General features: G+C 39.2%; 1 protein-coding gene across 28 annotated transcripts in view; it reads left to right on the top strand.

Moving 5' to 3' along the window:
- DLG2 (discs large MAGUK scaffold protein 2) overlaps nt 1-12,671 on the top strand; it is a 964,547-nt gene extending 951,876 nt beyond the window's left edge. For 16 of the 28 annotated variants that reach the window (XM_032442247.1, XM_032442245.1, XM_032442250.1 and 13 more), the window contains 4 exons: nt 7-179; nt 914-1,023; nt 6,088-6,179; nt 7,302-12,671. In XM_032442247.1, coding sequence (XP_032298138.1) covers nt 7-179; nt 914-1,023; nt 6,088-6,179; nt 7,302-7,408 — 482 coding nt within the window. In that variant the 3' untranslated portion in view covers nt 7,409-12,671. The remainder of the gene's footprint in view (nt 1-6; nt 180-913; nt 1,024-6,087; nt 6,180-7,301) is intronic. The other 12 variants (XM_032442240.1, XM_032442236.1, XM_032442239.1 and 9 more) reach the window with 1 other exon arrangement.
- Nucleotides 12,672-13,267: the final 596 nt, after the last annotated feature.

The following is a 13,267-nucleotide window of genomic DNA, read 5'->3' as shown; positions in this document are numbered from 1 at the left end:
ATGCAGATACCACACGACCAAAGCGTGACTATGAAGTGGATGGAAGAGATTATCATTTTGTCATTTCAAGAGAACAAATGGAAAAAGATATCCAAGAGCACAAATTTATAGAAGCCGGGCAGTACAATGATAATTTATATGGAACTAGTGTCCAGTCTGTGAGATTCGTGGCAGAGAGGGTAAGTAGATGCCAATTTTACTGTCCATTCAACATGATCCGTTTTGTGGTGACACTGCATCTCAGTCACATTTATGCCAAAAATATAAAATATGTGCAAAGTGACATCCAAATGTTTACAGGCTTTATAATGGCACTATTTGTAGAGTGTATAACGTTGAAAGTAAACATTCTCGGCACTTCTAATACCTGGATGTAGTGCCATAGATTCAGCAATTTAACACAGCACCTCAAATATGACCCAGAACAGCCTTCCCTCTACCACTTATACGACAGATGAATAAACTTATCTCGTTTTCACAGAGGTAAAAGAATGAAGCCCAGAGAGATTAGATAATTTGCCTCAAGTGACATCCAGAGTCTTTGACACAAACAAGAAATAAATTAAGCAGTAGAGAATATAGCTATGCTATTATTTTTATGAACTGATTTTCCTCATCTCTGAAGAAAATCCATCACCGCCCCAGAGCTCATGCCAGTAAAAAATAATTTAAAAAACAAAAACAAAAACATTTGCTTTCATATCTTCTAGTGTGCATTTTATATTATCAAATATATTTGATATATTTGACTAAATCAAAGGGAGAGGAGAGGAGCATGTGCCCTGGCGTCCTCCTCCCCTGGTATGTCAGTCATAGCCATGTTCCAGGGCACTGCCTCACAGAATTGCTTCCCTCTTTTGGCTGATCTTCAGCAAGCTGGAGAAATGAACACATCCTCATCTGTTTCCAACAGGGCAAGCATTGTATTCTCGATGTGTCAGGAAATGCGATCAAACGACTACAAGTTGCACAACTATATCCCATCGCTATCTTCATTAAGCCTAAATCATGGGAGCCTCTGATGTAAGTATAAATTCATCCAAGTGTTGTTTTCTTGCAGAATGCATCCTCAACAGGTCTTTAGTCTGGCCTCTAAAACCAGTAATAACAAAAGGATGGGGGAACAGTGAAGACTTGCTCTCTGTGCATGTCAATCAATCATTGTAATACTTCCCAGTGAATGAGCCAAAGCTGCCCTTGAACCTTTCCCACTGGGACCTATGGGCTTAGGTGCTAGTCCATGAAGATCTTCCCACCAGTGCTCAATGCACTTGCTACAACCTGTACAGCAAATTCACCAAGGATTCATGTGTCCCACCTTGTCCTATTCAGTCTTGGGATGTAGTTTGGTCACTACATACATGAGCAAAGCAGAGGATAAACCTGTGTCGGATTCACTGTGTGTTCTTTCTTATCAGCTCTTTATTTGCTTGAAGGTCTGTAAGAGGATAGGCAAGGACCTGTAGGACTGGAGTGGGGCAAACAATCCTTAAAAGAAGGAAAAGAGAAGACACCAATTTCAGGCTGTCACCAGGCAGCCTAATTTCAATACTCAAAAAGATATTGGGATCCATGGAATAGTAAAAGTAGCTCAAGTAAATAGCTGGAAGGATAACATTTTATAAGAAGCAGCCAATGTAGATGCATTGAGAGCAAATCAAATCGACCTTACTTCCTCATATCTAGAGATGGATATCAGTAATTGTTTTATGTCTTGATTTTTATTCTGGCTTTTGACACATCTCCAAGGGACATTCTCAACAGTAGATTAGAGAAATAGAGTCCAGAGGGAATCATTAGGGAGTATGAGAACAACTGCACTCAGTCACTGAAAGTGGCACTGGGAAGATAACAGATATCCTGAAAGTGTATTTCCTGAGCTGTGGAACTAGTTGTTGTGTTTATGAATTACTTGGGCAAAGAATTGGGCAGTACTCTTGTAAAGTTTGTGACTGACTCAGCGCTGAGGAAGGTGGAAAGCACTTTGGAGGATAAGATTAAAATTCAATGTAAAATTAGTAAGATGAAATTCAGCACAGACAAAGGAGAGAAAATGAATTGTACAAGTGCAAGCAGGGAATAATTAAGCAATAGCACTGAAGAAAAGCATCTGGCAGTTGGATGGATCACACAGGAATATGAATGGATGGATAATGCTGTCGCAAAATCAGAAACTTCTGCTGTGGGCTGCACTAATATTGATGTTCTGTAAGAAGACAATAGATCATTATTTTCTTTTACTTCATATGGATGAGGTGTCAGCAGAGTGTTGTCTGTCTTCTGAGTACAACCCTAGAAGTGGAACTCAAGGAGATGGTAGTAGTGGTCTTCACACTGGTTAAGACTCAGGATAAAATGCATGCTTTCCATGTACATATATGTTGCTGAAAAAAAGAAAATATTGATTTCATTTGGTGTTATGAGACTGAATGTGCATCCTTTCTGACCCTGACATTTGGTGATAAGGTTGCTGCATGTCCGTGCACATTACAAGGAATGATGCACAGTATGTGGCATTTGCATGGCCCCATTCTGAACAAAGGTATCTTGGGTTGGATGACTTCTTGACATTTCTTCCAGCCCTGCAATTCAGTTATATTCTGATTATCTTGCTAGATAGAATGGTCAGGGAAGTCTGAAGCCATCTCCACTGATTGTTTTAAGACAGATCTTCACTTACAGCTGCCCATAAAATATTTCCGTTATTTGTTTAGTGCTGAGTTTGCATCTAGAGTGATAAAAAGGTAGTAAACAAATGCAATCCATCCTCTGAAAATACATTAAATGCAACCAAAAATGTGGCAATAACATAAAACCTTAAGAAACAGCATAAACATAACATAAACCCTTGTAAGAACAGCAAGTCCTTGAACAGATTGACTGAAAAGAGTTATGAACATGCAAAATATTACAAGCATCCTATTAGTAAGCCAGTCCTACAGAGTTTGTAGAATTTTGTTTAGCAGTATGCATTGAAAGAAATTCTTCTTTACTCTGCAAACCTGAACCCCCATCATTGCTGGTAGGAACAAAGAAAGCTAAATCCATTATGTGACTGAATTCTTTGTTCAATAAATACAGAGCGACTTTCCAGATTTTCATAGTGAGTCAAACTGTCTCGTTTGTACCCTGGGTAAGAAGTAGCACATGAGCAATTCTCACAGATAAGCTGTAAATCCCCACCATAGTTTTTCTCATGACAATTTGTATTTGCAGCCCTCTCTTTTTGCTGAAGTCTTTACTACAATGCAAAAATTTTGGGAATCCTACCTGTATAAAATCTGCTTGCCAGGATAGATTAATCTGCCATAACTACTACACTTGGTCATGCAAACAAGATAAAAGTTGTTGTAAGAGCAAGGTAAAACTCTAAAAGACAAAAAAGATGGATTACTGTTCAGGATTATCCTAAACACGCCAGTTATCAAAAAATGAAAATCTTCTTAAAAGACCTTGCATCTGCACTTGAAGCTTGATTATTGGTGGATTCCTTCCTTCCTTCCTTCCTTCCTTTCCTTCCTTCCTTCCTTCCTTCCTTCCTTCCTTCCTTCCTTCTTCCTTCTCCTTCCTTCCTTCTCTTCTCTCTCCTCCTTCCTTCCTTCCTTCCTTCCTCCTTTCTCTTCCTTCTTCCTCCTTGCCTTCCTCTCTTCTTCCTTCCTTCCTTCCTTCTTCTTACTTCCTTCCCTCCTTCCCTCCTTCCCTCCTTCCCTCCTTCCCTCCTTCCCTCCTTCCCTCCTTCCCTCCTTCCCTCCTTCCCTCCTTCCTTCCTTCCCTCCTTCCCTCCTTCCTTCCCTTCCCTTTCCCTCCTTCCCCAGCTCTACATGACTACATATCACAGGTTGAATCCCAGAGGAGCCGTTTTTGACATCTTCCAATTAGCCTCTCTCTTTAGAAGAGGGAAGATAGTGGTTGGATGGCAGGGATGAGAGCTGAAAGTAAAGAAGCTTCCTGGACAAGTGTTTCAGTGATAGAGGAGGAAATCCCTAGGAAACCTGCCTGGAGGGACATCTCTTTGCAAGCATTTTTAATTCACCATCTGTGCAGATCCCTGGCTAAAAGAGGAAAAACAAAAAGAAAAATTAGAACAGACCATTGTTTGACAGCATTTTTAATTTATCATGAACAATGGATATCAGGGTCTTCCTCCTTCTCCATCGTTTCCTGGAGGGACAAGACTGGCAGAGGCATGAATACAAGTAGAACAGTTATACACCAAAGGCAATTTTATGACCTACAAATATAATCCACATTTCTGCTTATTTCAAAGCTTTTATTATCTTAGGTGCTTGTTTGTATCTATGTTTCTTCTTTTGATAGTCAGATCTTAAAGACTTCTCAGAAATTTACCATGTCTGGATGAAAGGAGGATGTTGTTAGCACTAAAATAATGGTTGAGGGAGATAAAATGCTAAATGTTACATTTACATACAAATGTTTAATGTTATGTCCCACTCTAAGCCACAGTTTCAATTCAGTCACTGAAAGATGTGTTCAGGTAGGCACAGCTGATGAGAAGCCAACCTGAGCTCAATTAAATGGCCATCCTTCCAATAAATAGAACTAATAGTACTACAAAATTAGCAGTATAACACAGATTAAAGCTATTATTTATACAATCCACAAATGACTGTCATAAATTTCCATTTAAATCTTTCTTATCCTTCATTGTATTAATCTGCTCTCTGAATTGCATTGGTACTTCCTGAGGGATTCATTAAGCTGTGTTCCCAGTTATGGTTAGCTATATGGATAGACAACTTTCAGTCATTTCTAGAGAAATGCTACTGCAATCTGAAAAACCTAAACGGTGGATCTCAGAAGCTGGGTAGGAGGTAGCTGTAGCAAGTTCACACTGTTGTGCACTTCATAGATCATTTTTTATGCACCATCATGCACATAATTTCCTACATGCATCACATATGTCATGCTGTATACAGCTCATTACCACAATCATATGATTCGGCACAAGACACTGAATCAGATTTATGTAGGACACAAGATGCTCACTTCTCTTGCTCTACTAGCTGCCTTGGATAATTTCCTTCATGTTTTGAGAAAAATAAATCAAAGCTATAAAAATGCTAGAACAATCAAATTCTATTTATTATTACTAATTAATTTGTCTATCTGCAGGCATATATGTGTAAGGCAGTAATGATTATGAGCTTGATTCTTTGCATTTATACAGTGATATTAACAACTGAGCATGTATGAACAAGACAACCCATTTCTTACAGCAATTTATAATGTGTCTTGAAATAGAAACGCTCCATCAAATAACAAAACCATTGAAATAATAGAATGTTATTGGCATTTCTATATTTTCACATTTATTGGTATTTTAAACATTTTAGAGTCCACAGGACACACTGTGGAATCTCTAAATTTAAACAGAAAGGACTGAAATTGAAAATATAAATAAGTAACTCATTCTAACTCTAACTGCTAGAAAGTCTTGTTTTGATTTCTTATGACTGTCTGGAATGCATTCCCACACTTCAGCGAAGGAAATCTTTCCCCCAGGTCCTTCTAGAGCATCCCTACATGGTTTACAATGTTCTCATGACTCGGATTCCTTCTGTAGAGTTGTGAGTTCTTCTGTGCTCAGTCCCAACTTTAATCATTATTTCAGTCAAGCTGTGTTTTCAATTTCAGCAGTTTGGACAATCTCATTCATCCAAGACAGGCAGCTGAGGGGCTTGTAGTAAAAGAGGTTCATAATGTTCAGCTCTGGAGGCAAGAGTGCCCCGAGCGCTCAGACCTTAAGACCTTAAGACCCCTAAGGCAGGGGTTCCTGATGCCATGTGTCCATTTCAGTTAGAAGGCCTCATGTTTTGTTTGGGAACATAGTGGTGATGAACCCAAAATAAAAATTTGGAAGAATCTGGAAATAGAGAGGAAATGTGCGAATATAGGTTTATGCTACATAAAAATTGAAGTAAATATAAAATACAGGAACTGATTGTGAACTGGTGAAAGAATTTAACTACTTGGTTCTTGTACCTCAGTCCAATGGTGAACTGAGTGCATCTTTTAAAAAGCTGAATCACAATCCAGTCTTCTTGATGACTTCCTTTGTGTTTCTAGGGAAATGAATAAACGTCTCACAGAGGAGCAAGCCAAGAAAACCTATGATCGCGCAATTAAGTTAGAACAAGAATTTGGAGAATATTTTACAGGTATGTTCTTATTGAGTAGAAAAAAAAAATCACAAGGTATATATTTTATTAAAATACCAAATCAGCTCTTTCTCTGGCATAAATTTCTTATCAGTGTAGTGTGCCCATAGTAAGGACTCCTAGCATGGGACTATTGCTTCCCACTGAGCTCAAGTGCAGTCAAGGCATTCAGCACCTCAGATGTTTGATGGTCTATGGGATAGCTATGCATTAATTTAATTCCCTCCCTGACCCAAATCTGCTTTTGCTAAAATGAATAAAATTGTTGCACTTGTGCTGACCAAAGCAGAATTCCTCATTGGCTCAATGGTGTCACGGACTTCTGGAATCATAGAATATCCCATATTGGAGGGGACCCACATGCATCATGAGAGGGAAAGACAAAGGCATATTCTTCCTGATCTGGAGAAGAGCAAGGTTTAAGACCTGTTCTGCATCCCAGCCCCATTGGGCTGAATTAGGCAGCTCACTGCTCAGTGGACTGATGTTTGTGGATAGCATTCGGAAGCCCCCATTTGTCCCTTTATATGCTGGCAGTGCACATTATGTGAACTGCAGTTCCAGTTTTCTGCTGTTGCTATATCTTCAGTCACTTTGAGCCTGATCTAATTTCCTTTGGCCGGCAAAAGTGAGTTTTTTCCAACAGGTGAGGAAAATTCCAGGATATGTCTCAGGGCAGCCTGGACTAGTGATTGGCAACCCTTCACATGGAGGGAGGTTGAAACTAGATGATCATTATGGTCCTTTTCAACCCAGGATATTCTATGATTCTGTGAAAATAATAGATTGTGAATCTGCTGCTACTTACTAGCTTCTAAATCACATGGATGTTAGACTTGCAACCTCCTATGCAATTTATCGCATGGGACAGAACTGCTAGTTCTCTAAATCAAAGATCTAGCTCAGTCACTTTACTATAAGCAAAGGAATGGGTCTCTCTCATGGGACGGTGCCATTGGTTTGAACTCTGTTGCCACCTACAATGTGTATAACTTTTCCATAGTCAATAACACTGCTGTATAATACAGTGGTATTTCTTCTAATGTCATTGAAAATCTGCTGACACTAAATGCTGTAGAATGTATCAATTAAAAGAAGTATTGGTATGTTTTCTTACTACAGCTATTGTCCAAGGAGATAGCTTAGAAGATATATATAATCAATGCAAACTTGTAATTGAAGAACAATCTGGGCCTTTCATCTGGATTCCTTCCAAGGAAAAATTATAAATTAGCCACTGCACCTCTGATTACGACGGGAGAATATTTAGAAGAAAACTATAATATACTATTTGGAGGCTTTTCTGTTTTTGTTGCATTTATGTTCTTTGCAGTCAATGTGAATTTTGATGAATGTACAACACAAAGTGTTTGAAGCCATGAAGGACACTGATGGGTCAAAGGGTAGGAACAAAAAGACTTCTACCATATAAAGCAAATCTGTTGTGTGCTGAAAGCACCAGTTGTAGGTATAAACTTTTGACATGGAGACCCTCTGTCAAGGGGAGCTCGCCACCTCTTGTGCCCATGCGGACATTTTGATCAATTTCAATGGCTGAGCTCAGTGTGTTGATTGCTTTAAAGAGAAGTTCCCAGCTCTTGAACCTCATATAGGGCTTGATTCTGCAAGGCGCTCAGCACTTGACCCCAATTCCTACAGATGTGAGTAGCCCGTTGACTTGGAGTTACTTGTAATCCTTCCCTATGCCATTCAGTCCCATCAGTTCCAGTAGAACTATTCATGTGCTCAAAGCTAAGCACGGGCTTCAGCGTTCTGCTAGATCAGGGCCACACGCACCTTGCAAAATCAAGCTCAGAGTTCTTGGTCCACTTCCTACTGAAGTCATTGGTAGGACTGTCTTTGACTTGACTGGGAGGTGGATCCTATTCTAAGCTTGTCATTGCACATTTGTAGTTGGTACACCTCGACTTTGGTAACTATGCACATCTTTTGATTTCTGAAACCAAGTCAAGCATTTCTTTTTTTCCCCTCTGGAAACACTACTGCATCAGGAACTAATAACAATATAGTTTATTTTAATGGATTTTGGGGGTGAGAGAGGATGGAAGCATTTCACATCACACATATGTGCACACAAATACATTCGCACATGGACACACACAAGTATGAGGATTCACAGCACCTATGTTGATGAGGAGGGATACAACTGGGAAACGCTTTAAATTTTTTGATTGTCTATTTTATCATTTATATTGATAGAAGGCACTTAAAGATGGAATAATTTATAAAAATAAAAATATATTGATGTATAGAAACTAATTTCTATAGGTAAAAAATGTTTTTGTGAGATATTTTGTAAAGATTAATTAACTGAAAGATTAAATATTTACACCCTTGTGTGACTGTAAAATGTAAAGAGGACCACCAAGTTGCATTATCCCTTTTCTGTAACAAATTCTCTATTACTAATCATAAGCAAGATAATTCCTTAAATTGTAGTTGTCTGATTGTTTTTCTCTCAATCTAATCCTCTCCCTTGCCTCTATTTAATCACGATGAACTCCTGTGGAAAGATCTCTTGAACTGACTGCCCTGCAGGACCTTTTCTGAACACAAAAGGATAATGCATCTTTCAATTGAAATGGATGACTTCTCAGAAGCAAGATGTCAGTGCTCGAGTGCAGTTACTACACATCACCCAAAAAAAAATGTTTTATGATTCTTCCTGTTTCTTAAGGGAAATACCAAAAGTATTTGATCTTTCCTCTTTTTGTAGGCAGGCAGGTCACCAACTAACTTGTATCTTCATTCATTTCACAGTCAACAAGGGTCTTAAAAGCAAAAACTGAGGCAATGGACATTGCAAGGGATTTGGGGAAAGTCTGTGGAATTGCAGTTTGGGGTGCAGAGGAGGGGAGAGGGAGGTATTATCTCCTTGTTTCATATTGCCCTTCTTTTCTATATGATTTCATTCTTCATTCTCAGAAGGGGACAACTGCAAGAGATACAATGACAGTAAGCTGAATTGCCTTTGCTGCTGCTGGACCAAGTCTTAAAGAAAGCCCACAATGTCCTGCCTGCCACGCTGCAGCAGTCTAACACTTATTAGCTGGTGGCTTCAGCAACCCTAATGTTTAAGGACGTTTTAAGGGCAAACGCTAAACAAACTCCTCAGTAACTCCTCTCTTTGCAGTTGACAGTTCTGGACCTGTCCGGCTGACAGGCGTACCCAGCCAACCTCTCCAGAGGATGACGTGAGCTGGATGTTTGTAATATAGCCACCAGTGGTGACATAGTTAAACATGTGGGCATTTTGGTGGCCCTGAAGTGGCCCCTCACGTGCTGCCCAGCTACGGTAACTTTGAGAAGTTCACACTTCTTTTACTACTATTTCTCTTGCCTGGCCAGTGCAGATTTATATACAAGGAATTCAGTTAAGTCTCCAAAAGAGCTTAGTAACCAGAAGGGCTAGAAACATTTTTTACAACATATAAATGAATGAAAGCTTAGATTTTGGATATTTCTGCAGAAATCCACAGAGTGACCCCAGATCTTTGGATGCCATGGATTTTTTCATGCTGGCAAAGTACTATTGCCCCAGACTGGGAAATAGCCCACTGGACCTGAAAAACCAAGTATCCTAAAGCAGGAACTTCATTCTAATTTTCAGCTCTGTTTTTAAGCAATCAGTCACACCTGCTTATTTGTTTCTTAGTTCAGCATGCAGCCTTTTACGGTACTATCCTTCTAGTAACTGTTTTGCTTTGTCATGTGCTGTGCTTTATGGTGAACAATAACACTATGGCTGAGTACAATCAATTTTTCCATCAGTCCTTGGTTACTGTAGTAACATTATTTATTTTTCCCTGTCTGTTGTTTGTGCTTCCAATTTAGAGTTACCACTGCACTTCTCTTTTCTTTTTTCTTTTTTCTTTCTTTTTTTTTTTTTTTTTTAAATAAAACTTATATTTAAAAACAATTCGCCAAGAGAAGCAGTAAGAGGTCTTATTTCCCTTAGGACTTGTTCTCCCATTTGTTTTGTGTGTTGGCGTTTTGCGTTTCACGTTTCAGCATCCTCAGAGCTGCAGTTCATTTTTGCATTGCAGCTGCTCAGATCATACTGGGTGGTAATGGGAGGAGGAAGAGAAACATAAGATTCGTGCAAAATTGCATCTGGTGCAAAAAAAAAATATATATATATATATATATATTAAAATGTTCAAACCCACAACCCACAGCAGTCGGCACCTGAGACCATATTGGTGCTAACACAGCTTAGAGTAATCAGATTTCTTTTCTGTCCATGTAAATGACTAGCGAGCGTCTAAACATGAGACAAATGCAAATGCTGGACCCTTTAGGAAAAGTGCCAGATCACATCCCTGGTGCTATTTCTCATGTTCTGGCACAGTGTGTAGCACCATAGGGTCAAAGCAGAACCAAAATTACAGCATCTTTTTGTCCACCCATGAATGATCACAAATGACATCTTGCTAGATTTGTGCAGATGTGCAATATTACAAACTATTTATTTCTCCTTGCCACAAAGCATCTTCCATGCACTGACTCATTGAGAGCTTGCTAACAGGGCTCAGTGAAAAGGCCCTCTTTATTGGTCTCATGGTCTGGCCATGAACCAGTGAAAGAGCCTCTTTCTTGCTTAATTCCCCTTCCTACAGAGGTACCCTGTCCATGCTAGCGCTTTGTTATTTATTTGGTAGTAAAGGTTGTTTCTAGAATAATATTCTGTGATGTAATTGTGTTTGTAGCTAGCATGGTTTGATGCTCCGGTGTGGATAGGGTCCTTGGAACCACTCTGTGAAAGTCAAGGATAAGAAATCTCTCCGTTGCACTGAAATTTCAAGTCCTCATCCTGGAGAGCAGTCTTGAACCAGAGCTAACAGCCACTACGAGCCAGAGACAGTGTTCTAGCTATACAACATCCACCAATCTATTTACATTGGTTTTCTATGGAGAAATTGTTGGTTTCATACCTTCACTGTTACTTACTCATAAGCAGTCAGTCAAATTGTATTTTTGCTTTGGTTTTCCCTATTTTCTTTATTTTATTTTTATTTTTTCCCTAACCAGAGGATTCAGTGAGTGACAACACAAGAGGACGCATGTAGAGAAATAGTGTTAATGCACAGAAGTCATGGTTTCTTTTTAAGCTGCAGATTTAAAGCCATAATATCTGCCATGTTCACAGAAAAGTGGTCTTTTCCTGTTCATAACATTTAACCTCAGCATTTCTTCAGCATTTTGTCTGCCATGTCATGCATGCAGTTCACCGTGTTCACTGTGCAACTGCATCCATGTGCTCAGGCCCATGCATGCCTTGGTAAAATAAATGTATTTTCCTGTTCCATCAAAAAACAAGACATCTTGTCAGCTAGTTCAGAAGAATGAGGTTGTCAGTATGTTAGAAACAAACTGACTGTTCCTTTGCAGGATATTTTAAAGCACAAATCAGCATCAAAATTAACAGTAAACAGCTAAAACCTACTCAACACATAGCCAGCCTGGATCTTCTGCTGGTGGAATTATGGTCACTCCATCAGTTTCATACAATCATAGAATTGTTGGAAGAGACCATTAAAGGCCATCTAGTCCAACTCCCTGCAATGAACAGAGACACCGACAACTCCATCAGCTTATTCAGAGCCCATATAGCCTGACTTTGAATGTCTCCAGGGACAAGTCCATCCCATTTATGCCACCTAAAGTTACACATCCATCCTCTCTGTTACATGAGTTCTTTAGCATCATTCTAAAGCACCAAGGCCCCATTACTAACAGAAGCTCAGCACTTTGCACCATTATTTACTGCCCATATTACTGTACCACCTAGAGGCCTACGTCCTGGACAAATATCCTTTTGAGGCAGGTGCAGTGAAACTGCTGAACACAAAGATACCCTGTTGGCTAAGCACCATGGCCAAATTTTCAGAAGGCTTCATACCCACCAACATCTTACCAAGAGCAATAGGATCCGCTGCCCTGTTGGCTCTTTTGAGAATCTGTCTATAAGGTGAGGAGTGTAAGACACGAGCCATCATCTCTCACCCTGTGTTAGCAGCTTACACCTCTGGCCCTGACCTACAGCCCAGGTACCTCATTCTGGTGTAGAACAGCATTTTTGGCGATGGGCAATAGCCAGCATTTAGGCAAGATCATTGGAAAAAAAAATAAGAAAAAAAGAGTAATACTTCTTAAAAAGCAACACTGTTGGCTCTTAGTGGGATAGCAACCTTTTCATTTCTGGATTTGTATTCCTAAAATTGAATCAGTCAGCCCAAATTTCTGAGTGCAACAGGCTGCACACAGTGTGCCGCTCTGTCCAACGCGCGTCTCTTTGGCAGGATGTTTCTCAGTCCAGCTGTAGTGTGGAGTACTCAGAATCTGAACTGGAGTTTACAAAATACCCTGTCCAGCTTACACTCCTGTTATGTGTAAATACTCTGCGCATCCATTCCATTTGTGTAAAGAATAAAGCACACACAATTATAAATTCAAGATGTATATTTCATACTAGCCGTGTCCTTGCTTATTTATTCCACTCCAAGCTCTCAGCTGTGGTTCAGTTGTAAATGCTTGATAGAGTGTTTATAAATATGTCATGAATTTTATTATAAAATATTAATATTAAAGCATTTTTACACTTTATAGCAAATGGCTTCCTCACAAGGCATAATTTGTCTTTTTTCCTTAAAGCAGAATAGAAAGAAAAAAAAAAAAAAGAAAAAAAAGGAATATGCTCTCAAATATGCTCTTTATTATAAGCGTGTCTTGAGACTCTATCACATTCACCACACATGAGAGGCAGAAATCTGAAAGTGGGATGGTAGCTTCGAGAATAATTGAAGATAAGGAAAATTTCCTTTCTTGCACTGTTTTCCATTTTTGGCTTTGAAGCCATGTGAGAGTTAGCGCCAAGAAGATGCACTCCGATGAACTAATGTTACAAATATTCTAATGTTATCACATTTCTTCATCTTGGAAAATTATTAACTTTTTTTTTCTTTTAATTCATGATTTCTTTCCTTGTTTCTCACACCACAGCTATCAGGATAAGTACTATAATAGTTACGTGCGTGCAACTCGTTTAACAAAGCCTGAGCATCGGT

This window comes from Coturnix japonica, chromosome 1, assembly GCF_001577835.2.
Source record: "Coturnix japonica isolate 7356 chromosome 1, Coturnix japonica 2.1, whole genome shotgun sequence".
Lineage (NCBI taxonomy): Eukaryota > Metazoa > Chordata > Aves > Galliformes > Phasianidae > Coturnix > Coturnix japonica.
The sequence above is the reverse complement of the archived record's forward strand: the minus strand, read 5'-3'. Positions and strand labels throughout refer to the sequence as shown.